The sequence below is a fragment of the Manacus candei genome, unplaced genomic scaffold (assembly GCF_025592945.1).
Source record: "Manacus candei isolate 608988 ecotype Guabito, Panama unplaced genomic scaffold, ASM2559294v1 h1tg000024l, whole genome shotgun sequence".
Lineage (NCBI taxonomy): Eukaryota > Metazoa > Chordata > Aves > Passeriformes > Pipridae > Manacus > Manacus candei.
Window position 1 is genome coordinate 7,512,469 of NW_026138072.1, and position 24,135 is coordinate 7,536,603.

The 24,135-nt window shown below is 38.5% G+C and overlaps 1 protein-coding gene across 1 annotated transcript; it reads left to right on the forward strand.

Annotated features, from left to right (window-relative positions):
- Positions 1 to 21: 21 nt before the first annotated feature.
- TRIM23 (tripartite motif containing 23) lies at positions 22 to 23,708 on the forward strand. Its single transcript, XM_051788421.1, has 11 exons — positions 22 to 216; positions 893 to 1,055; positions 8,366 to 8,487; positions 9,336 to 9,614; positions 10,247 to 10,429; positions 10,941 to 11,156; positions 12,206 to 12,340; positions 18,414 to 18,543; positions 18,661 to 18,771; positions 20,202 to 20,326; positions 20,664 to 23,708. Exons 1-11 carry the CDS (start codon positions 106 to 108, stop codon positions 20,841 to 20,843), a joined length of 1,755 nt encoding a protein of 584 aa, XP_051644381.1. The 5' UTR covers positions 22 to 105; the 3' UTR covers positions 20,844 to 23,708.
- The last annotated feature ends 427 nt before the right edge of the window (positions 23,709 to 24,135 follow it).

Genomic DNA, 24,135 nt, shown 5'->3' on the forward strand with positions numbered 1-24,135 from the left:
GGCCCGCAGGACCATGGGAGTCGTAGTTCTGTAGTTCTGCAGGGCGGTGCCTGAGGCGGCTCCCCGCTCCTTCCTGCGGAGACGCTCTGCTCCTCCCTCCCCGAGATGGCGGCCCTCCTTGTAAACAAGCCCGGGGCTGGGGCCGGGCCGGACGGCAGCCGCGGGCCCGGCGGTGGCGGGGGCAGCGGGCGCGGCCCGGCGGGCGCTGCAGTGAAGGTAAGGCGGCGGCTCGGCTCGGCTCGGCTCCTGCGGCGGGGCGGGCGGTGCCGGCCGAGGAGGGGGAGCGAGGGATCTGTGGTACAGGAGGCGTACCCTGGAGCGGCAGGGCTTAGGGATTGTCCGGTGTTGGGTTTCCCTTTTTTTTTTTTTTTTTTCCCTAAGTGACCATCAGTTTTCCTTTTAGCTAACGGTTTAAGATGTTCCGGCCCGCAGCTGTTTGTTCCCGTTGCCTTGGTGCTGCGTTTATAGCTTCATAAGTGTCTAACTTGATGTGACTGACTTCTTTATGTGTACCAGCTGCGAAGGGAAGCTCTCCGCCGGCCAGCACTCCGCTTTGTCAGGGTCTTGCCCTCCGCTTCATGTTCCTGCGACGGTGTTTCTCCTTACTTAGTTGTGCTGCTTGACCAGGCGGCTTCCCTTGGGGCACTGTATTTAATGAAGTGGGCAAGAAGTAGTCATGAGGTCATCAGGTGGGATGCTGAGGAGTTAAAACGTTCTGGTTGTGTCTAAGTATTTATTTACTTCAAAAATATCGTTAGTTGTGTGCATAAAGCAAAATTAATGACTCATCTTATGTGCTGTGATTACATGAACTTTTGTAAAATAAATTGTGACAAAAGCTTACTGCTTTTTTATCAGCTCAAAACCAAATACGGTCTTTTTTAACTTACAGGTTCTTGAGTGTGGAGTCTGTGAAGATGTATTTTCTTTGCAAGGTGACAAAGTTCCCCGGCTGCTTTTGTGTGGCCATACTGTCTGCCATGACTGTCTTACCCGGCTTCCCCTTCATGGCAGAGCAGTTCGTTGTCCTTTTGATCGACAAGTTACTGAGCTAGGTAAGAAAATGTAACTTTGAAGTTCCTGAAACCTGCCAACTGAGGATATCTAGAAGATAGTGCTAGATATAGGTTCTTAACGCTCCACTTAGTGCTAATAATTTTGTGAATTATTTTCATTCAGAGAAGCTCATAGCACTATTAACCACTAGTAAGTAGCTATCTTAGAAAGTATAGATTTTAACCTTTATTTTCTTGAATCTGGGCTTGCAAACTTTATACCTTGAAGTCTTTTTGTACACCTATATTGACAGAGAGCTATTCTTTTTTAAATTAGTTTGTAGGGTTCCTGAACGAGTATTAGTTTCCTAAACACTAAAAACCATGCAATTAAGTGGGTAGCTTCTTTGACAAACTTTTGTATGGAGTTATGATGAAGTGATATAGAGGGAAGTATCAATGATAACAAACTTTTTTACAGTGTTAATTACCTCTACACATGCAATAAATGACACTGGTAGGATATCAATAGCAATTCCCCTACTGTCAGAGTGCCTGCAGTATTTGAAAGGGTAAGATACACCTTTTTTCCAACAGTGGCAGTTTATTTTAAGGAAAAGATGACACACACTTATAATTTCTTGAGAATAAGAACTACCTGGTCAGCATAGGGTTACAGAGAAGACAAGTTATGGGAAGAACTTGTAATAAGTAGAACTCGTTAATAGAACTGGCTCCAGCAGTTTTGAATAGCACCGGGGGAAAAAAACTGTTGGAAGGAGGAGAATCCTGAGAGAAGGACATCTCTAATCTGGTAATCCGTGAAAGAAATGTTTAAGAATCCAATTTGCTCAAATAAGACTTTACTGTGCAGTAGGAGAATCTGCTAGGTTGTAGACGAAACTGCAAAGAATGTTAAGGCACTCTGCAGGATGTTTTCATGGAGATCGGAGTCAGGAGAAGAAGTATCAGTCTCAAATTAAAGAGGGATTTGTTTTCTTGGCAGAGGGAGGTGGTAAAGTATGGGCGTCATGAATGATTGCCAATCTAGTAGATGTGGCTAAAAGAGTAATAATTTGTTTAATTTCTTACGCGTGTCTGTACAGCTGCACAAGATTTCTTAACTATGCTTTTGAGAGAGAACGTTAGAGCACAGGACTCAGCTGTGCTGTTATGTAACATTTCTGACCAAGACCACTGTTTTTTATTGTAATGGGAAACTTGTCATTTCTTAGTTTTTATTGTGCAATTTTTCCCAGGAATCTGAAGGTGTCCTACCATAAATCTTTTGTGTGTTTCATGTTTGGCGAAAATGAAGCTTTACAAAACCATCTACAGTTGGTTTTTTTCATCTTACTTAATACCAAGGAGTTTCTGATGAAAAACAATGAGATGTTATTAAACCTGTAAGTCCCCTACAGTTAGGAAGAGGGAAGAAAAGCTTCAGGATCTTTTTGCATCTGGGATAATAGACTTGCATCCTACTGGTTAATACTAGAAAGGATGATACACTGTGACCCACAGTTGCTCAAAAAATTATTAGGTAGAAAATCTTAGCAAAACAGCTTGAAAATAAAAATATTTTTGTGATTAAAAATGTTCTGCCTGGTGACCTGAGGCAGGAAGAGGTCATAGCCTTACCATGTCCATAAGAAGAGTCTTGAGAAATATAACTGCCTCTAGGATGTAAAAATGGGGTTTTTTTGTGGAGTGCAGCTCATCATGGCCCCTCTTTGAGGTGTACATGCATTTGTGACCTTGCTTGAATAATCACATAGTTACTGCTTAAACTGGTTAAATTTGCTGCACTTGCCCTGCCTTGCCTTGCACTATTGCCCTGCGAGTTCAGGAGTGGAGCTGGGAGGAACAACTCTGGGACCAGGAGAACTCATCCTTCCCTCCCCTGTATTTGAGGGCATGTGAGAAAGCGCATGTTCACCCAGCTGCTATTCTACCATTTAATGAACTTAATGAAATAATGTTCTCTAGTCTCAGAGAGCTGTTTAGTATCTAAATTATGGGATCACTGCCAAGAGAAAGTTTTGTTGAAAGAAGAGCTGTAAAATCGGGATATAAGATTACCTGTGTTGAACACAGTTCCTTAATCAATGACTGTGGATTTTATGGATACTTTTAGTTGGTCATTTACCTATGCTTGCTTTTTTTCCTTTGCTCTTTTTACTAGAACACTTAATACTATAGTCATCCAAGTTTTCCCAAGGAATCTTGGGAACTTTTTGAAAGAAATACTCAGGGATCTGTATATGGATATATGTAGCTGTATTTTTTCTGAATTGGACTCTTGGTTTAAATTGACCTGTATATATAACTATATGGGAAGGCAAGGTTAGAAGTACTTTTTCAATCAGGATTTCTGGAAATATGTGATTTGCAGCTGAAAATTGACATGTTGTTTACATGCTTAGCAAAATACTCTAATAGTTCATAAAATCTTGTTATAAGATAAGACATTTAGTAATGTTTTCTCTCAGGTAGGACCAAAGCCTGCCTAAAGAATACTGCTTTGCAGAGTAGACTAAAGACTGAGAATTCTTTAATGAAGTTGCCTGTGATTAATCTTATAGTGGAGAATTTTAAATGAGGATGTACATGCTGAAGGTATGTGAACTGTCTAGTGGTTGTCTTCAGTTGAATTAACATTTTCTAACCAAAAAGGTGCAATGGAGAAGCTTTTTCAATTTTTGAAATTTTGAAGCCGTGTATTCTGGAGGTTATATAGGGGAAAAATCCAATAAATGGTCTTTGTAGAGAAAGAGGCTCCTCTCAAAACCTTTTTCTTAAAGCATGTTGATTTGGGACAGGAGGCAAATAATTTCTTGCAAGCTGCTTTTTCTCTTCCTGTGTTGGGTTAGTGGTTCTTTGGTTGGTATTTTGGGTTTTGGTTTTTTGTTGGTTTTTTGTTTGTTGGTTTGGTTTTTTGTGTTGTTTTTTTTTTTTTAATTAATGCATGGACCAGGGAATTTTTAGGAAGGTTGTACTTCTATTACAGCTTTAGAGTCTTTATGCACCATTACTACAAAGCTGAAGCTATTTTCTGTCATTAAAACATGTTCAACAGAGATATGCAGATGATGACATCCTTTATGGAATCCATCTTATTGGTATTGTTTACATTTATACAGTCCTTTGCTAGTGTTTGAGTGCTAAGATAAAACTTCAACATACTGTGCAAGAAAATGCAGTTATAGCATTCTTTCAAATCTCTTCAGACATTTGGGCAAAAGTTGCTCCTTTATTCTGTGCCTTATTTGTAATCCTTTTGCAGACAGGCTTCATGCTTTTGAAATTGACATTTGTCTTGTTGGCTGAAGTCAGTGTTAATATTTTTGCTCTGTCACTGTCTCATTCCTGGCTGACACACTCCCTGCTATTCATGTCTTATTCTTCTTCTGAGAAGGGACGGAGCGTGTAGTGACTTTGGTAATGGGCACAGACGTTCTTTGTAGGCACAGGGATGAGATCTCTAGACTCTTCTACGTTTCTGACCAAAGCTGAATTTGAGCTAAAGCCCAGGAGATTAAATAGATGTATTTACACTACTTTTTAGTGGGTTTATCTTTTAGTGGGTTTAAATATAAAATTAACATTTGATCAGATGTGTTGAAAACATGTAGGTCAAGTACATAATAATTTTATAGCAGATGTGAAAGAAAACCAGTGAAAGAAAATACTTCTTACGAAACTCTGTAATGACTGAACAGCTTCTTCCTCTCTCAACCTTACCCAATGTTTGCTTAAAGCCTAAGACAATGTTTGCCTAAAGGCTAAGAGCTATAATCTATTCCTTAAGTGGATTTATTGTTTTGGTGTGTGTACATCCATTTATACAGGGCTATTAATGGCTATTTGGATTAGTGGCTAATGTGAAGATAAGAGGTCCATGTTAGCATCAGCAGTCATTATATTGATGTGTTGTTAATGTGAATATTTTATACGCAGTAGTAGCTGAAGGTTGTGCACAGTCAGTTTGCCGTGGTAAAGTGACGTTCTAAACACTCTAGAAGGGAACTCTCTAACCACTTGCAGGTGCTTTGTTTTTTGAGGGTTAGGATCCAGAAGTCTGTCTAGATACAGTGTCAGCAAATCCAGACTCTAGTTTATAACTTGGTTTGACATAATTTAGATTCTAAAACTGGATATACTGCTCTGTATTTCTTCAACTTGTTATAGGAGGTGACTATTCCTTGCTCTGTGTTATGAGAAAAACACCATGATCTAGCAAGGAGTGCTACAGCTGAAAAATGACTAAGCTCTGAAGTCAGAAGATATCAAGGCAGATGGCTCTGCTGATGCTTAATGTAATTGTGGAGGACCAGATCATTCCTTCTGTAAACTCCTTCTAGATCTGTGGCAAACAAAAGTTGAAATATTTCTTTTTGTTTTGTTGGCAATTTATTTTGTGGAGTACACTGATCTTGGATTGGGTGTTAGTAATGCTATCTGTACCAGAGAAGGCTTCCACCATGGAGCTGATAACTGCAGAGTTGACTGACTTTGAAAGCACTGATTCTTTAGAGCATCTTGCTTTATAGCTAAGTTCAAAGCTACTAATCAGTGCTTTGATAGGCTCGTTTCTGGAAGCAACAGATTTGCTAAAATGGATGGTCTTTCCTGGTAAGCATATTTTTCTGAACAGGTAATCAGTATTGTTTTTCACCTTTTGAGGATGTTTGAGGGAGAATAGTTTATATGTGCTCCCATCTCTAGCTGTAGGAAAATGGTATCATCCATTTATCTATTCTCTGAACTTTGCCTTTAATATGTGAGGTACAAAACTTCTCAGTGGCCAAATTCAAAATAGAATGTTATTGTCTGTAGTTTAAACTGAAAATTGACTAGAAAAGAAAGTTTCATGTAGTAAAACTGGAAGCTACATAAAGCATGAGGTGTACAGTGTGGGTGCCAATTGGATGCTGTTTCGCATAACTGCTTGCAACTCATAGTTATCCATCTGTTCATTTGGAATTGGACTTTCACTCTAATGATACACCAAAATCTATGGAGTGTTTGATAAATCTCCATATTGAAGAAGGAAGACAAGACTTAATGTCTGTATAGCATCAGTGGAATGACAGTGAATTCCAGAAAGATGCAGGGGACATATTCCTGCCAGACTGCCACAGAGCAGCAGAGGAGTTAGGAAACAACATGGGACAACTGGACAATTCAAGTAGTCTGGGCTCTCTAGGAAAACGGAGAAACTGTGTGATGTAGTTTCTGTGAGTTCGTGTCAGATACCCAGTGTCTGAGAGACACTTGCATGTGAACTGAAAATGTCAAGAGTTTAGATGTTATTTGGAACCAGCCTCAGGCTCCAGCTGATATTCTATTAGTCTTTGCATCTGGATTATGAGACGCAGCCAAACCTTTTTCCAGATCTGTCATTTATATTTTAAAATGTGTTTGTTTTCCAGATCATGCTTGAAGCAAAGTATGAATCTAATAAAGCAGTTACTTGCGTTTTAAAAAAGAACTGTAGTTTGTATTTTTTTTCACAGTGAATGCCATAAGTTCACTAACAGTTCTTAGGTGGTTACATGTGCATGAAGTATGAAACAAATACTTGTAATTCTGTAATTTCAGTTTTGTAATTCTACTTTATGCAGTTTTGTCCAGACAGTGGTGTCCCACACTCTAAAAAGTAATTGCGGCAACATTTTCTTGTCTTACAAACACAGTTCAAAAATTCCATCATAGAATAGAGTAGTTGATTTCAGGTCCTACAGATTCTGTTTAAATATAAGGTGGCATTTTCAGGCACCTTCTTAGCTACAAAATGTTTATCTGTCAATACCCTGAGCACTACTGGTAATGTTGTGCCTTCTACGATTCTATTCAAGGCTAGCAAACCCCTGACTATTTCTTTTCCTGAATTTAGTAGGTTTTATACACTCAAGTAAACATCTGACAAAGAGTTGTGGGCAATGCTGTCTGCGTGTTACCTTCCTTTCAGTGCTCTGTTAGTATTCAGCAGTGATGTTGGATATAATTAAGTAACATCTTGAGCTTGTCTTTATTCTCAGATATGTTGTCCTCAGCACTGTTGAGGCCACATCTGCAGTACCATGTACAGTTTTGCACTCTCCAGTGCAAGCAGAGCTACTAAAGCAAAACATCAGTAAGATAATGAAGGGACTGGAGATCTCTGGTATGAGGAAAGGCTGAGAGATATTTTACAAATATCTGAAGAGAGGGTGTAAAGAAGAAAGTACCAGGCTTTTTTCAGTGTGTCTGCTGACAGAACTAGAGGCAATGTGCACAAACTGCAACACAGAAGTTTGTGTGCACATAAGGAAACCCTTTTAAGTGTAAGAGTAACCAAGATCTGGCACAAGTTGGCCGGAGAGGTGGTAGAATCTCCCTTCTTGGAGATCTTCAAAAGCTGCCTGTGTGTGGTCCTGGGCAACCAGCTGTGTGTGACCCTGCTTGAGCATGGGGACAGGCAAGGTGGTGTCCAGAGGTCCCTTCCAACCTCAGTAATTCTGTAACTCTCTTGGGGCTGAAAAGTAATGATCCAGTGCTCAAAGATGACACTTCATTTCTTGAGGGGCCTCAATCTTGCAACAGAGGAAATGTCATTAAATCTATGACAATTATGCTGAAAAAAGTCAAGGGATGATACTTCCTTGAAGAAGCAGTCACTAGGATTCTCATATGCTATGTGGCCTGTGCAGGTAGCATTTAGGAGCAGTCATTGGGATGCAATTCTGGTTTTAGTTTTCATTGCATTGCTTCATATTACCTTCTACAAGATGAGGATGATACAGGAGTGGACATGGACTTCTGCTTTGCTCTAGGGAATATGAGATATCTTCCTTTTTGTTAAATAGCATAAGATGTGGTTTTTTCTCTCTGAATGTTGTTTTAACTCTTACTCAGGTTTTTAGTGGATTGAGATCTGCAATAGGTGATGCATTTTGTGATTCAGGTAATATGAGGTTTGTCAGTAGGGAATTCTTCATGCCTTCCCTTAGTACAGTCGAAATGGACACTGTACTTATGAAAATAATAATTTTTATGGCACTTGTATGTGCTTGTGTGTTCCTTGTATTCTTTAATTGTTAACTATTGTGGATTATATTAAGAGTGGTTTGACTTTTTAAAAAATTTTTAATAATCTTTTAGTTAGGGAAAATCTGTATGAATATTAAATAGCTTCATGATTGAAGGAAGGAGGAGGATGGAGCGAGCTTACAGAAAAATTACTAGTTGTATCTCACGTGGTTAATACACTGTAGTTAATATGCTCTTAATATTTGTCACAATCTCAACTAGTTTGTGCAATTTCTCAGAAAAACCTCAAGCAAATACCATTTTTTCTGCCCTTCATTTAAATCTTCCTCAAAAAGGAGATTCTGGAGTCTGGGGATTGAAAAAGAATTTTGCTTTGTTGGAACTCTTGGAACGGTTGCAGAATGGACCTGCTGGGCAGTGTGGGACAGCAGAAGAAGCCATTGGTCTATCTGGAGAGGTACTGAGTTATAAACAAAAAAGAAAAAAAAATTGTTACATTTGCTGAAGGTTATCTCTAGATAGAAAAAGATTGAAAATCAGTTCTTTGCCAAATGTAGTTTCACCAATGATACTGTTATTTTCTTCTAATATCTAGTATTAAGGCTTTAATTAATTGCCTCATAATTAAATGCAAATTTGTACTTGACCAATGCAGAAAATAAACAGGTATTAACAGGCATGCCTACTCTTTTCCCCTTTTTAATGATTTTAAGATGTTTAGATAAGTTTATTTATTTGGAAATTTTAGTTACAGTGATATCAGTACAGTTTTCTAAAATTTCTGAGAAATTCTCCCAAAAGACTTCAACTCTTCTTCTTAGTAGTTACTTCTTATAGTCATTTGGTATTACTACATCATGTAGTAGTACTTCATTACCAAAACTAGCTGCTTTTATAATTTCAGTAATAAAAACTGGTGTGCAGGAAGTATCTTTGGTAGCATTCTAGAAATAGCTAACTTTCCTAAGTGCCTGTGAGTTCTTTGGTGTTTTGTTTGTCTGTAATTCCTTGTTCTGTAGTGATTGCTTTGGAGGAAATTACTGGAGCCAGATATATTTTCTCCTCCAAACCTTTACAATTTGCACTGAAGTTTATATTTATAAAATTGCTGAATGCTTCAGATTTTTATTTTTTAAAAGTTTATTGAAAACTTAAAATCAAGTTTCAAAATAGTCCAAATACCTATTAGTGTTTAACTTTTAGATAAACCCAATATTGTTGACAAGTTTTCTGATTTTTTTTTTTCCTCCATTACTGGGGTTAAGTGTTAACAACTTTGCTTTTGCTTTGTTTTGTTGTTGCCAGAGTATCATTCGTTGTGATGAAGATGAAGCCCACATTGCATCTGTGTATTGCACAGTCTGTGCCACTCACCTGTGTGCAGACTGTTCCCAGCTCACTCATTCTACTAAGACACTAGCGAAACACAGGCGTGTGCCTCTTGCTGATAAGCCTCATGAGAAGACAATGTGCTCCCAACACCAAGTGCATGCTATCGAGTTTGTTTGTTTGGAAGAGGGCTGTCAGGCGAGTCCTCTCATGTGTTGTGTCTGCAAAGAATATGGAAAGCATCAAGGTCATAAGGTACTTCTAGTAATTAATTTCTAGTCGTGCCATGGGGTGGCTTGCATGATTGCTTACCCAATTAAAGTACAAAAGGTTGTCAAGAAATGAGGGTGGACTCTTGGTATGTCTTCATACCGTTCTTTCATTTTCCCTTCATTTCAGATAGTTACCATTATAAAATTAGAAGCAAAAAAAATTATTATTTCTAAGTCCTCAGTGAATTATTTTTTATATATATAATATATATATGAAGAAGGATAGTCCCTTTATCTGCTGCTTTTCTGAACTTCTTACAGCATTGAACCATCAGTTTTGAAAGCTGTTTTCATAATGTAAGCTCTACATACATATCACATCACTGGTGCAATCTAACCACCTTTATTTTTTTATAATTCATTATGATAAACAGGGAAATTTTTGTTTACTTGCATGATTGCTAGATGCCTGAATTTAGTTTGAGTGTAATCTATGACTCCTGATTGTATTTTGAATTGCAAGATGATTTTAGATTCTTACTTGTCTTTCCTATATATATTTGTAAATATATGGCAATATACATACACATATATATTAAATATGTTGTAAAATAGGAAAAGTGATTAAGGAAGACATTTTTGATTGATTTATGATATTTTTCTTTTAATTAATAGCATTCTGTCTTGGAACCAGAAGCGAACCAGATTCGTGCATCCATTTTAGACATGGCTCACTGTATAAGAACTTTCACAGAAGAAATCTCAGATTATTCCAGAAAACTGGTTGGAATTGTTCAGCATATAGAAGGAGGAGAACAAATAGTTGAAGATGGAGTTGGAATGGCCCATACTGAACATGTATGCTTTTTTTTGTTTTCCCTCACATGTACAGAATATTTGCTTTTTTGTAATAACTAAGATAAGGAATTTCTCTGAAAATTAAGTATAAGCTTTATAGGACAAGACAAGTTCTTATATCTTGCAAGTCAATTTTGAGGCTTAAGTCAGCAGATAGAGGGGAACTTGTAGTCTCTTACAGTGTTTTTAGGCAGTGGGAAAAGTTGTGTGACTGGTAGTATTGACATACTGTGACAGATGTCCTCAGGTGCTGTGATACTCTTGAGGCTTTTTTCCCTGGTCATTTTTAGGAAGGTGCATATACATACAAATAAGCTACTTGACTGTAGGAGTAACTTCTTGGAGGATCTTGATATTATACAGAAAGTCTTGTCAGCCCTAACTGGGATTTGAACTGTGTGTAGCCAAGCAGATATGAACATAAGTTAGAACCTGAAATAAAATCAAAAATATACTTCTGGAATCAACTGGTGTTCTTAATCTTCTGGATCTCTTTACTGCAACACTGTAGGTACCAGGAACTGCAGAGAATGCTCGCTCATGTGTCCGAGCCTATTTTTCTGACCTTCATGAAACCCTGTGTCGTCAGGAGGAAATGGCTCTTAGTGTTGTTGATGCTCACGTGAGAGAGAAGTTGATTTGGCTTAGGCAACAGCAAGAAGACATGACCATCCTCTTGTCACAGGTTTCAACAGCTTGTCTTCACTGTGAAAAGACTTTACAACAGGTAGGTTGACAAGTGAGCTGTAGCATATGGCAAGATATATGGAACTACAAATTAAGTTTAAACCACAGAAAAAAAAGAGGTTAGATAGTACTCCACATTATTTCTTTACAAAGTTAAAATAATGGTGGTATAACATGAGATTTCAATATTCATTACAAGGGGCTGTTAGACAAGGGTAATCAGTATGAAAGCATAGAGTCCTCCAGTTGCTTTAAGACCTGTGGCATGACTCTTTTCTTGGATAATTTCTGGTATTTGTGAGGTTTGTAGGAATGCAAGATGAAACTGAAACAAAAAACCCTACAGGATTTATTGGAAGGATTTTACAGCTGCAGTTAGCAGTATAGGTGTTTGAAGGTAGTTGTCATACTGGCTGGTAGAAAAAAATGTTATAGGATTAAGTAACTTTTAGTAACATTTTTGACATAGGTAATTGAGCATCTTAAATGTGTGAAGAAAGTGACTGTATGAGAGTGTCTGATTGGTCTGTTATTCAGTTTAATTATAGCAAGAAGTAAATAGTATGTGTAGCAACAGTAAACCAAGTGTGAGAAACTACTTTAAGATATTATTTCTACTTTTTTTTCAGATAGGTTTAGAGGTAGTGTCTGGTTGCTTAGTCAGATTTATCTATGCAAATTTTCTGATCATTGATGGGTGGATATTAATATTTTCCTGTTAAGTGTGTTGATGTATGCTGCCAAGCAATTGCTCTATTCTAGCTGCTGGAGTGATTTATGAATTATATAAATATTCTTTATATATTAAATTATTGTCTCTTATAATTTATATTCTTATTCCTACATGGCTAAGAAAGGTTTAGGAAAAAGTACTTTTAAACTGCAGAACTATTCAGTATCTATTAGTGTTAAGGTACTCATATTTGTATTACAATTTTAAAAAAATCTGTTTTGTAAATGTGGGTTTCTTTAACTACAGTATTTCTATTTAAAATGTTTTATTTCTTGCAAACATATCTATATTATACTTGGCTTTTTAAAGTAAATTACTAAAGAAAAGGCATGCTTTTGTTTTCTTTGTCTGTTTAGGATGACTGCAGAGTAGTGTTGGCCAAACAGGAAATTACAAGATTGCTAGAGACATTACAGAAACAGCAGCAGCAGTTTACAGAACTTGCAGATCATGTACAGTTGGACGCTAGCATACCTGTCACTTTCACAAAGGTATTCTTAATCTCATAGAAGTACAGCTATCCACTTTATAAAGTCCCAAATGTAGTTTAAAAAAAGGCAGGAGTAATATATGTTCATTATGATGCTGTATTTGTTGCAACAAATTTAGGCAGTTCAGTGTCAGTTAGAGCCATAGTGTGTTATCACACAATGAGTGTAATCTCATACTTGAGCAACATAATGACTGTGCTGCCATAATTGGAGTGAGAAATGTTCATTTGACATTGACCACATCAGTAGCTTTGTTTGAATGTTAGCTGTTTTCTTTTTAATATGTAGGATAGCATTTGTGAGTTCTAGGAACACCTTTCTTTGGAAAGAAATATCCTTGATTGTTCCCTGAAAACTGCACACCTATTTTATATACAATACTACTGGTATACCTCTCAGTTTATAATATTAAAAATAATGTGTTTCAGTTCATTAAATGATCATTTGTCTTATATTTGTGTTGTATTCACTGATAGCTTAGACAAGGTTCATCTTCTAAATAGGTTTGGGTTTTATTACTTCAGTATAACTTCAGTACAATATTCTTTGAAAGGGATGAAATTATTTGGAGTTTGATAATGGTACTTTTATCTGGTGTGTGTATCTTTATTATCTATCATACTTTTCACATAGGAAAATTAATTGAATTTGAAACTCAAGGAACAAGAACTCATTTGATTTATGAGGTTTCTTGGTTCTGAATGGGTGAATGAGGAATAGGATCTATTGTTGCTGAGATGTAACTGAGGAAATGGATGCTTGCATGGGGATTCTGTGTCAGCCCTTGTTGATATCCGAAGTTAAATTTCTTCCAAATAATTTATTTTGTAACATTGGTATATTTGAATTTCCATTTAAATGCAACATTTTAGCTTTTGTCCATCCCTTAGCTATTCAGCAGAGACCAGAGTTGGTAGGGTCAGGACGATCTCCTCTGCAAACTCCCATTATGCCATGAATGGAGCAGCATTCACATTTCACAGAGGAACAGTTACTGAGTCAGAGGGTAATTTTGGGTGTCTTATTTTGCCTTTAGGAGCTGTCATCTGGCTCAGAAAATTTTCATTGTGAATCTCTGAGTATTTGGAAAAAGAATGGTAGGAGCCAGCTAAACTGTTACAGGAGGTCTAAATAGGTCTTGGCTCAAGGGACTCGAGACTTGGTTTTCTCCTATAACAAATTGGTATTTTTACAAAGTCTTCTAAGGGTTAGTTTCTGAATTTCAAAGGTGCCAAAGCAAATGTCATTTTTCTCAGAAACAGCAGCAACCCTGAAAAAGTAAGGTGAAAATAATTACTTGCATTTCTTACTTTTTGTTTCCTCACTTCTGATAAAACTTAATGGTCTCTTTCTGCACAACATGTTTTTATAACACTGTTGTGCTGATGGCCACTGTTGTGACTTGCAGTGAGGCTTGTTGTACTTGAAAGATCTGTGCCTCACAATAGATATCAGACAGAAATAAAATCTTCAGATAAAAAACTGTAAACTGTTATTGCATCACTGGAAAGGTCTCTCTCAGGATCTGTCACTGTGCTGAAGGCTGCATCCATTATGAAATGAAAAAAGCATTTCAAACAGTACTAGATCAGAGGAACATTCCATATTCAATGAAGATAGTGAAGGTTTAAGGAGGGCAGAGAGAAGTCCTTTTCACTTTTAAAAGTGAATAGATCTCATCCTTATTCTTTTGTTTCACTGATGACACAAAAAAAGCGAGAACAGTGCCATTACCTCTTCTAAACCATCCAGGGAAATGCCACATATAAAGAGCTTTTGGTACCAAGATTTAAGAAAAGAAGTTTTACTTGAAGAGAAGTCGCAGGTTACCTGGTTTTAAGTATGCTACCAAGTTATGCAGCTGCCAGAAATACAGACAGAAAGGTGTTTTACTGGTCAGGCTTTTTTGAAATAACATTTTAAGTTAAAGGTGCTGATACTGTTGACAAGGAAAGACTTTTAGTCATGTCGGTTTCTAGCTGTGATCATGAGTAGTCAATTACTACTGACTCATATTACAGGTCCATACTGCTATACACTGTTCTCTGGATAGCAGCTTTTCTTGCAAGGTTTTTCTTGAAGTGACAGAGCCACTCCTGCAAAAAGCAGAAATTTGGTGTCTTTCACAGATTGCATTTTGATTCCTTCTGACAGAGTACAAACATGCTGAGAGCAACCTATTTTCGCTCTGAGACTTACAGAAAGCAAACTGCAACAGGATGGCTAAAGTTCACAGCATCATTCACCTCCTTCACTTCCCTGGTGATTTAAGTTGTACTCCTGCTCTCCAGCTATAGGAGCTGAAGAGGTGACTGGTGCTTCTGGTGGAGTTGTGGCAGGATTGCTGGGCTGAATCACTGTCAGCAAGCTCTGGACGTAACAGGGGGCTGCCTCCAGGAAGAAACTTGATAAACTCAACAGCTCCCTCCAGAGCTGCTGCTTTTCCTTCCTCTTTCCTTGCAGGTACAGAGAACTGGGAACATTCATTGACAAAAATTTTAGGCAAAATCAGAACAGATTTGAGTGTGAATAGCATGCTGGAGACATCACTTTTTAGACTCTTTAAAGCCTGTTGCATACTTGTTGCTTTTTCTCTTTCTCTGCACCTTTGCTGCTGATGTGCTGCTGTGCTTATCAAGAACCTGCCCGCAGGTTTTTCTTCTCCAGAAGGAGGTAATCCTTTCTGGTAACATGCTGTGTCACAGTGTTCTCACTGAATTTTACAAGTTCTGCGCTGACTCCAAATATGTAGAATTTAGAGGACATTTATTTACTTTTATTAAAAAGTAAATAAGTCTCAATGTTTTATTTTTCAAATCTTAAATATTCAGTTAGTCTTTGGGGTTTGGAGCATCTACCATGTGTAATAGTAGCACTGAAAATGCTGAACTTTCACAGATTCATATGAAGTCACTTTTTTCACAATAAATAGGTAGCCTGTGGAGTTCTGTGTTAAGGATCATCTGGGCCTATTTAGGTTTCGAGCAACAAACAGACAAATCCATAGGTGAACAGTACACTGAGATCTGTTAGTTGCAGAAACTGCAGTACTGACTCAGTAAATCCCTGAGCTGCAAGCTGTTAAACACAGGGAAGGTATTTAGGAGAGTTATCACTATGATAACTTGTTTCTTACTTTTGTATCCATCTTCGCCCAGTTTTAGAGAGCATACTGGATGAGATGAACCTTTGATCTGACTCTTGCAGTCATGATGTTGCTGACTTTTGCATTCTGGTATTTGCATAATTTTTAGGTTTTTTTAGAAAGCAGTTTCTCAAGGTATTTTTACTCCCTTCAGAGGTTGTGAAAGTATAACATCATTGAGTTACTCTGTATTGATTATTTTGAAAGTGTGCTGCTTCATCATCTGTGACAGAAAAGAGGATGAAGTTGCTTGTCACAATGACAATATATCCAGCTGTATAATGGATCCTCTGTCTATGTGTGTGCATGTGTGTATATCTCAAGTCATGTGATGTAGATGCTTATACGTCCAGTCACACTGGTGACATGTTGGTCAGGAGAGGTTGTAGCATTTTTGCACTCAGCAGTATTTCTAATGTAAGAGGAAATAAAAGGCTGTCTAGAGTAGGCACAGGTTTGCCTAGCACAGTACCGTGTGGATTTTGCAAGAAAACAAATGTATTGCTGCATAGTTCTGATGATGGATAGTCTGGTGTTTCATCAGCAGTTCTTAGTCCCTCAAAATATGTTTCAGGGACACATAGTAATTTTATCCTATGTTACTTCTTTTACCATTTATGTTTTACCAGGTGATCACATTGCAAACAGCCTGTTCAATACTTACAATAGCTTGGTGTGAACTATGGAGAGGAAGTTGATTCTCATTCCTTGCATCCAAGCAAGACCCTGGGGAGTTGTTTGTTCTTCTTCACTGTTTGAGATTACTGCTTGTTGCTAATAACATTGCTGATTTAAAAGATTGGAAGAGGCTTGAGGTGAAGAGAGAGAGCTGTGGAGCCCCCAGTAGTTCTCTAGATGGAGGCATTAATACTGTGAAAAAATAGGGAGATCTCTGTTCAGAGAATTCCAACTAGTACCTACAAACAATTCCTCATGTGGTTTCAGCCAAGAATGATGAAAGACTTTAAAATTTTAAGAAGTTCAGACTTACTGTCATGAAATTGGCCGACTTTTTAAAAGACATGCAGTAACTCAGGTAGAAGTTAGAAGTTTGTTACAGAGATTATTGGATATTTTCATTTCTATTGCTGGAGGTGATTGGTCATTGTGCCATGTATTTTTGGAGTCAGTCCGTTTAATCATTTAACAAATGATTAAACAGTCTTCAACAGTAACACAGGTTGTCCTGAGGACAGCTGGCTTCTGGAGCTTGTAGAAAGAGGTAAGAATCTGAACAGCCCCCCTGTAATCCAGAAGGAAACAGTTAGGGACCTGCTGAGCAGCTTGGACTCCTACAAGTCTATGGGACCAGATGGGATCCACCCAAGGGTGATGAGGGACCTGGCAGAAGAGCTCGTCAAGCTTCTCTCCATCATCTGCCAACAGTCCTGGCTCACTGGGGAGGTCCCAGATGATTGGAAGCTGGCGAATGTCACGCCAATCCACAAAAAGGGCCGGAAGGAGGAGCCAGGAAACTACAGGCCTGTCAGCCTGACCTCAGTGCCTGGCAAGGTTATGGAGCAGATCATCCTCAGTGCAGTCACACAGCACCTACAGGATGGACAAGGGATCAGACCCAGCCAGCACGGGTTTAGGAGGGGCAGGTCCTGTCTGACCAACCTGATCTCCTTTTATGATCAGGTGATTGGCCTGGTGGATGAGGGGAAGGCTGTGTCAAAAGCCTTTTTTAAGACAGTGTCAAAAGCCTTTGACACAGTCTCCCACAGCATACTCCTAAAAAAGCTGTCAGCCCACGGCTTGGACAGGGGCACTCTGTGCTGGGTTAGGAACTGGCTGGAGGGCCGGGCCCAGAGAGTGGTGGTGAACGGGGCTGCATCCAGTTGGCAGCCGGTCACTAGTGGTGTCCCCCAGGGATCAGTGTTGGGCCCAGTTCTCTTTAATATCTTTATTGATGATTTAGATGAGGGGATTGAGTCCATCATCAGCAAATTTGCAGATGACACTAAGCTGGGGGGAGTGTCAATCAGCTGGAAGGCAGGAGGGCTCTGCAGAGGGACCTGGACAGGTTGGAGAGTTGGGCTGATTCCAACTGGGTGACGTTCAACAAGGCCAAGTGCCATGTCCTGCACTTTGGCCACAACAACCCCATGCAGCACTACAGGCTGAGGACAGAGTGGCTGGAGAGCAACCAGGCAGAGAGGGACCTGGGAATTTGGATTGACAGGAAGCTGAACATGAGCCAGCAGTGTGCCCAGGTGGCCAAGAAGGCCAGTGGCATCTTGGCCTCTATCAGGAACAGTGTGGCCAGCAGGACCAGGGAAGTTGATTCTTCCCCTGTACTCAGCACTGGTGAGGCCACACCTGGAGTGCTGTGTCCAGTTCTGGGCCCCTCAGTTCAGGAAGGATATTGAGGTGCTGGAGCAGGTCCAGAGAAGAGCAACAAGGCTGGCAAAGGGACTGGAGCACAAGTCCTGTGAGGAGAGGCTGAGGGAGCTGGGGTTGTTCAGCCTGGAGAAGAGGAGGCTCAGGGGAGACCTCATCATTCTCTACAACTCCCTGAAAGGAGGTGGTAGCCAGGTGGGGGTTGGTCTCTTTTCCCAGGCAACTATCAGCAAGACAAGAGGGCATGGTCTCAAGTTGTGCCAGGGGAGGTTTAGGTTAGATATTAGAAAGAAATTCTTTACAGAGAGGGTAATCAGGCATTGAAATGGGCTGCCCAGGGAAGTGGTGGATTCTCCATCCCTGGAGGTTTTTAAGAAGAGACTGGATGTGGCACTTAGTGCCATGGTCTAGCAACCTCAGTGGTAGTGGATCAAGGGTTGGACTTGATGATCTCGGAGGTCCCTTCCAACCCAACTGATTCTATGATTCTGTGAAATGGTGGGAGAATGTGTGTTTTAAACACAAGGGTTTTCTGTATTTAATTTCCTAAGTTTTCTGTCGTTTTGTGTATTCTGTTTCTTCTAGGACAACAGGGTACATATTGGACCAAAGATGGAAATTCGGGTTGTCACTTTAGGATTAGATGGAGCTGGCAAAACAACTATTTTGTTTAAGTTAAAGCAAGATGAATTCATGCAGCCAATTCCAACAATAGGTTAGTAGCTACACTTTAAATGTAATGACTTTTCCAAATGTTTGACTTGTCTGCAGGGTTTGGTTCTTTTATATTCATACAGAGCAGGACTGTAAAACTTTAATATTTTTATTCCAGGTTTTAATGTTGAAACAGTAGAATACAAGAATTTGAAGTTTACTATTTGGGATGTAGGAGGAAAACACAAATTGAGGCCCTTGTGGAAACATTATTATCTGAATACACAAGGTAATACTGCTACAAGTTTTATACTGCATTTGGTGTTCTAGCTTGTATTTCAGAGCCAAAAAGATTATTAATAGAAATAATTTATAACAGCAGAAAATTGTTCATCTAATGCAAAATACAGCTGCTGGACTCATGAGCAAAGAAATTTTAATCCAGTTGGTCATATTTTCTGCTGCATGATAAAGGTGCATTCTCCATAAATCCATCAGACAGTTCATGGAGCCAAACAAAATTAGAAGCTCTGTTAAATTGGTTTAGCTGACAACAGACAAGGTGCAGTGTTCCAGAGTTTGCATAGTGAGAAGCAGTACTTGCCAGGTGAAATTTTAATAGCACTTGAAAATACTCAGCTTTCAGGAGCTTTCATTTAGCAACTTAAAAAATTCTGTGACATTCTGTAACTTCTGACTTGGTATTGCACTGTAATATCTGGTTGTAGACTAGCTTATTGATTATGAAAACATTAATCTGTATGGTGCCAACTTAGAAATTCATGCTGTCCTTCTGTAAATCCTCCATAGGTTTTTTTCCAGTTCAGAAAGGGATTCCTCTTCATTGATTCATTCATAATTATCTGAAACACTTAAGAGTTACAAACACCAGTTTATGTGCTGCACCTTGTGTGTTGTTTCAGCCTTAAATGCAAGCTTCAACACTTCAAATTACTCATCTTTTCAAACTTCTAAAAATTATATTTTGGGGTTTCTGTTGTCCTCTTAGAACATATCATGTAAAGTAGCAGGGAATCATTCCCACCTTGAGAATTGTTTGTTGAAGAGAAAGCTAAGCAGTTAGCCTGCTACGTACCTGCAGTAGTTTTTATTTACTTTTGGTGTTGGGGGTTTTTTTCGTTGCAAAACCACTGAGTTTAAATTCTGTCCTCTAGCTCTGCCTCCCTGACTCTCCAGTTTTTCTGGCATCTTAGTTACTCTCTCTAGTGAATATTAAAATGTGCTACTATGTTGGGTCCATGGCAGTCTTCTCTGGCTTGTGTAGTCTGTAGCTGAGGGAAGCCATGCTGATTTGGCTGAACTGTGGATATTACAGGCTGCTAAGGGAAACTGAAACAGTCATGTGGGACTTGATGGCATATAAACGGTTCAAGATACAGTTTAAACTGAGGTACTTTATCCACACAGAGTAAATCTGGTTTTAGACCTGAGTAGTTAAAATATCCCAGCCTATGTATTAGACCAGGAAAAAACTTAGGCTTTTTTTCCTTGTTTTAGGATGAATTCTAGGTTTTTGTTAAAAGTTTAGAGGTATGTAAGGAATTTCTTAGTCCTCCTGGATTTGAAATTACAGCTGTGCACCACTGAGAAACTTTACATATAGAGCTGCTAGAAAAAAAGGAATTGTGTAAGCTGAAAGGTAATTTTACAGAGTTTATTTTTTAACATGTGTAAAAGATTTCTCTCTTTCTTTCATAGCGGTGGTGTTTGTTGTTGATAGCAGTCACAGAGACAGGATCAGTGAAGCATACAGTGAACTTGCGAAATTATTAACAGAAAAGGAATTGCGGGATGCCTTGCTCTTGATCTTTGCTAATAAACAGGTACTTGTGATTTATTTTTACTCTTCTCCTCAGCTTGTGTATCAAATTCCAACCCTCTGCTGTGGGTAGGGAATGGTAACATCGAAAAAGCATAAAATGTAGAAGTTTCCCTTACATGTAATGCTGGTTAAGTAAGTGTTGCTAGAGTGGTTGGTGGATTGAACAACTTTTTGTTTTATGGTAACAGGTGGTAAGTGCTTAACTGTTGCACTTGACTTTTGTGTTTGGAAAGCTTTTATATGATCTATAGCTCAATCTAAGTGATCAGTTTAAAATAAAATGCCTTCAAACATATTACGGAAGAATAATGGAGTGTTTGCATCCAATTCTATTGCAGGATGTAGCAGGTGCACTTTCGGTGGAAGAAATCACAGAACTGCTGAGTCTCCACAAACTCTGCTGTGGCCGTAGCTGGTATATTCAGGGTTGTGATGCCCGAAGCGGTACAGGACTTTATGAAGGATTGGACTGGCTTTCCAGGCAGTTGGTGGCTGCTGGTGTCCTGGATGTGGCTTAGTTTTACAGTAGCTGCAATTTAAGGTTGTACTTTATGGTCTTGTTCGCGTGACCAGGATGTTGTCACCAGGTCTGCTCTCTGAAGAGGGGACTTCATTTAACTTGGTGATTACAGAAAAATAAGGCTTTATCCTAGATTGGATAACTGGTTCAGTAAACTTCTGCTGTTACAGTGTTTTTGAAATTTGATAGTAGTGGAATAGGCTTGTTACAAGGATGTTATGAAATTCTTTTTAGTGAAATTGTTACAATTTAAAATTCTTCCCTGATAAAATCTGCGTTGGAGTTCATACAATAATTGTAATGATGTTATAGTAGGTGATTAGTGTTAGAAAAATTCTGAGTGGTTTAGAAATACTTTCCCGTGAAAATATTCCAAAAATCCATCTCAAGTTATTAGAATAGCCATCTCTAATAGTCAGAAATAAATGGTGCTACTCTTTAATATCTAAAGAATCTATTAATGTAAAGGTGGCATTCAAGCTTAAATGTAAATACACCATATAAAGAGTTTCCCCTCTATTTATTAGCTTCCTTGTTTGTTATCAGAAGGCAGCATACCTGCATAAAGAAATCCCAGAATGGAGAACTGTGTTGCAGAGCGAGGAGGCTATGGCATAGTTTAGCTACTCCTTTTCTATCGGGGGGGCAGGGGTTAGTTGGGTTTTTCATGCTAAGTTATTTATGGACACACTATAGTGATACTGAGGTGAAAGTGTTTTGTGCATACTTGAGGACATAATCGGCCTTTAAAGATTAAGTTTACTCCTCAAGAAGTCAAATTAAATTTTAAAAAAACTTCTTAAAGAAGTAGTGTGCTGTAATGTCAATCCAGCTATGTACTTTTATGTAGAAGTCATGCTTCCAGATTAAGGTAGTGGCCTTAAAATATTCAATGACATAATGGAAAACCAGTGTACACTAATTATAACTCTTATTTAGAAGAGTAGATAGTAAAATGTGATATAAACCTTCCATAATTAGATATTCAGTTCTTTCTGTATCTTCTACATGGAGTTGTTACCATTGCCTCTATTTTTGAAGATTATGCATTCACAAACTCACGAAATATGGGTGTAGTGCTGTTTAAATTTAGAGAAGGTTGCAGTGACTTACGGTGTCTGTTTTTCTGCTGGACGTGCAACTCTGCTAACAATTTTATCTGTCTGGTATGTGCACCAGAACCTTCTGCCCTTCTCTTTTAGTGCATGGCCACTGCCAGCTGAAGAAACCATGCCATCAATTCTCCTTCGTGTTAGTAGAGGAGCTACAAAGAGCATGACCAATAGATCAAAACTGTGTATCATCACTTTTCTTACTGGAGTAGAGATGAGTCAGGAGAACCGGACTGTGGAAGTGAACAGTGTTCCACAGATGTGGAGATATTTTTGCCACACTGGAAAGTGTGCTTACCTGTGAGAGCTCTGAACCTCACGGGGCAAAGAAAGTGTATCCCATTATCTGTGGCTATGGCTTTCATTGTCACTTTGGTTTCCTACTGCATACCTTAGGTAAAGCCAAGAATGTATGAACAAATAGTTTTAGTACACTTGCACTTTTCTTCAGGCGGAATTAGTTGAGGTAACTACTTCCTCATAATGTCACTTATTTGTATTTTTCTCTTGTTACTTAAATTTCAGGTAAATGGTGTTAAATGCAGCTTCAGATTCAGCAGGTATAATGACTTGAATAGTACCTGAAAGAACACTAAGCTTCAAAGTAGTATAATGTTTGCAAAATGAATTTCAATGCCTACATAGGTACTGAGACAGGGTATTTACTCTCTCTTCAGACAAGCTGATATATTTGGAAATAGCTTATAACAGAGTAAAAGGTGGGTTTTTTTGCACCTACCAAACTTTAAATTTGGCTGTCTTTCCCAGCCTGTAACTTCTTGAATGATATACAGTTGACTGCTCTGACTTGAGCATCTGCTTAGCCTGTACTGTGGAGCAACCCCTACCTAGTTAGGGCTTACTGTCCCTTCACAGCTCTTTTCACAACTCTTTTTGAAATACAGACAAGTTCTGCTAAGTATGGTCGATATCTTTTCCTGGAATATTTGTAACAGAAGACATGCATTCTTTAGAAAAATCCTGATTCTATAGTTTTATTTTAGCTGACTTAAGCTTCAGTTACACATGCTGCTCAGTTCTATTTCAAAATATTCAAGGTGACTAGTTTGGATTCGATGTGAGGGCAGAGGAAAAATTTTCACTCATGCATATTTTTGAGTACAAGTGGTTGCTTGTGACATATGGAATGCTACCGTAAGTGTTTTTAAACTGAGTTTATTTAAGATGACTTGAAGTAACTGTGAAGGTGTTACGTTTGTCTGTGAACTCTTTGGTGTAAACAGGTACACTAAGAGGTTTATTTGTATACTGCTTCAGTTATAAATTTAAGCTTGTTTCCTCAACTTTACTGAACTTTAGTTTTTGGTGTACTGACTTATGCAATATGTAATTGGAATATTTTCTCAACTAGAACTCACTCAAGCATTACTAACTGCGAGGATTGTCTGAAAAGACTGAATGACTTCTCAAATGATTTTGACTTAATTCTGAAATTGAGTAAATGCAACATCCAGTGACTGTGTTGTGGCTTTCTTTAAAGTATATCATCTCGAAAACAGTATGGTTAAGGTTAGGCTGACTGAAAAGTAATGTTTTATGACTTGGTATGATCTTTCTGTATTCTGCCTTCAAAGTTATTGTGGACTATGAGGGTTTGCTTCTGAGAATGTTGGAATAGATGTGGATGTTATGTAAATTTCTTGGAAGAAAGGGCTTTTTTTAGTGGAGCTGCTGCAATTTGAGTTGCCCAGAAAATTATTTCTTTTCAATAAAAGTATGTAAACCCTGGAGAGCTACCGTTAATAAACTTGCCTTTTTGGATTTTTTAAGGTCATCTCAAGTTAGAGGTATGCTACATTTAACTTACTGTAGAATTTTTCTTAATGATCCATGAAAATCCTTTATCTCACTAAAGGTAAACTTTCAGGTGGCAGCAGCAACTTTTGAGAGACTGAGTTTGATTATCATGCATCATATCTCAATTCATAAATTAAGTTACCAGAACTGTAAACTCTTGAGTCTTTTATGAGTGCAGTGGTATTATGTGAACATAAACAGCCAAGGTAAATATTACTGGTTTTAGAGTAGACTTAACTATGCAGCGTAGTAACAGGACTCTATCTAGACACAGATTGGCAACAGCTTGAGGAGTTGTCTGAGCTTTCACTGAGGACCTGCTGTTTGTGAGCAGAGGGCTGGTCAGAGGCTCTCTTGGGC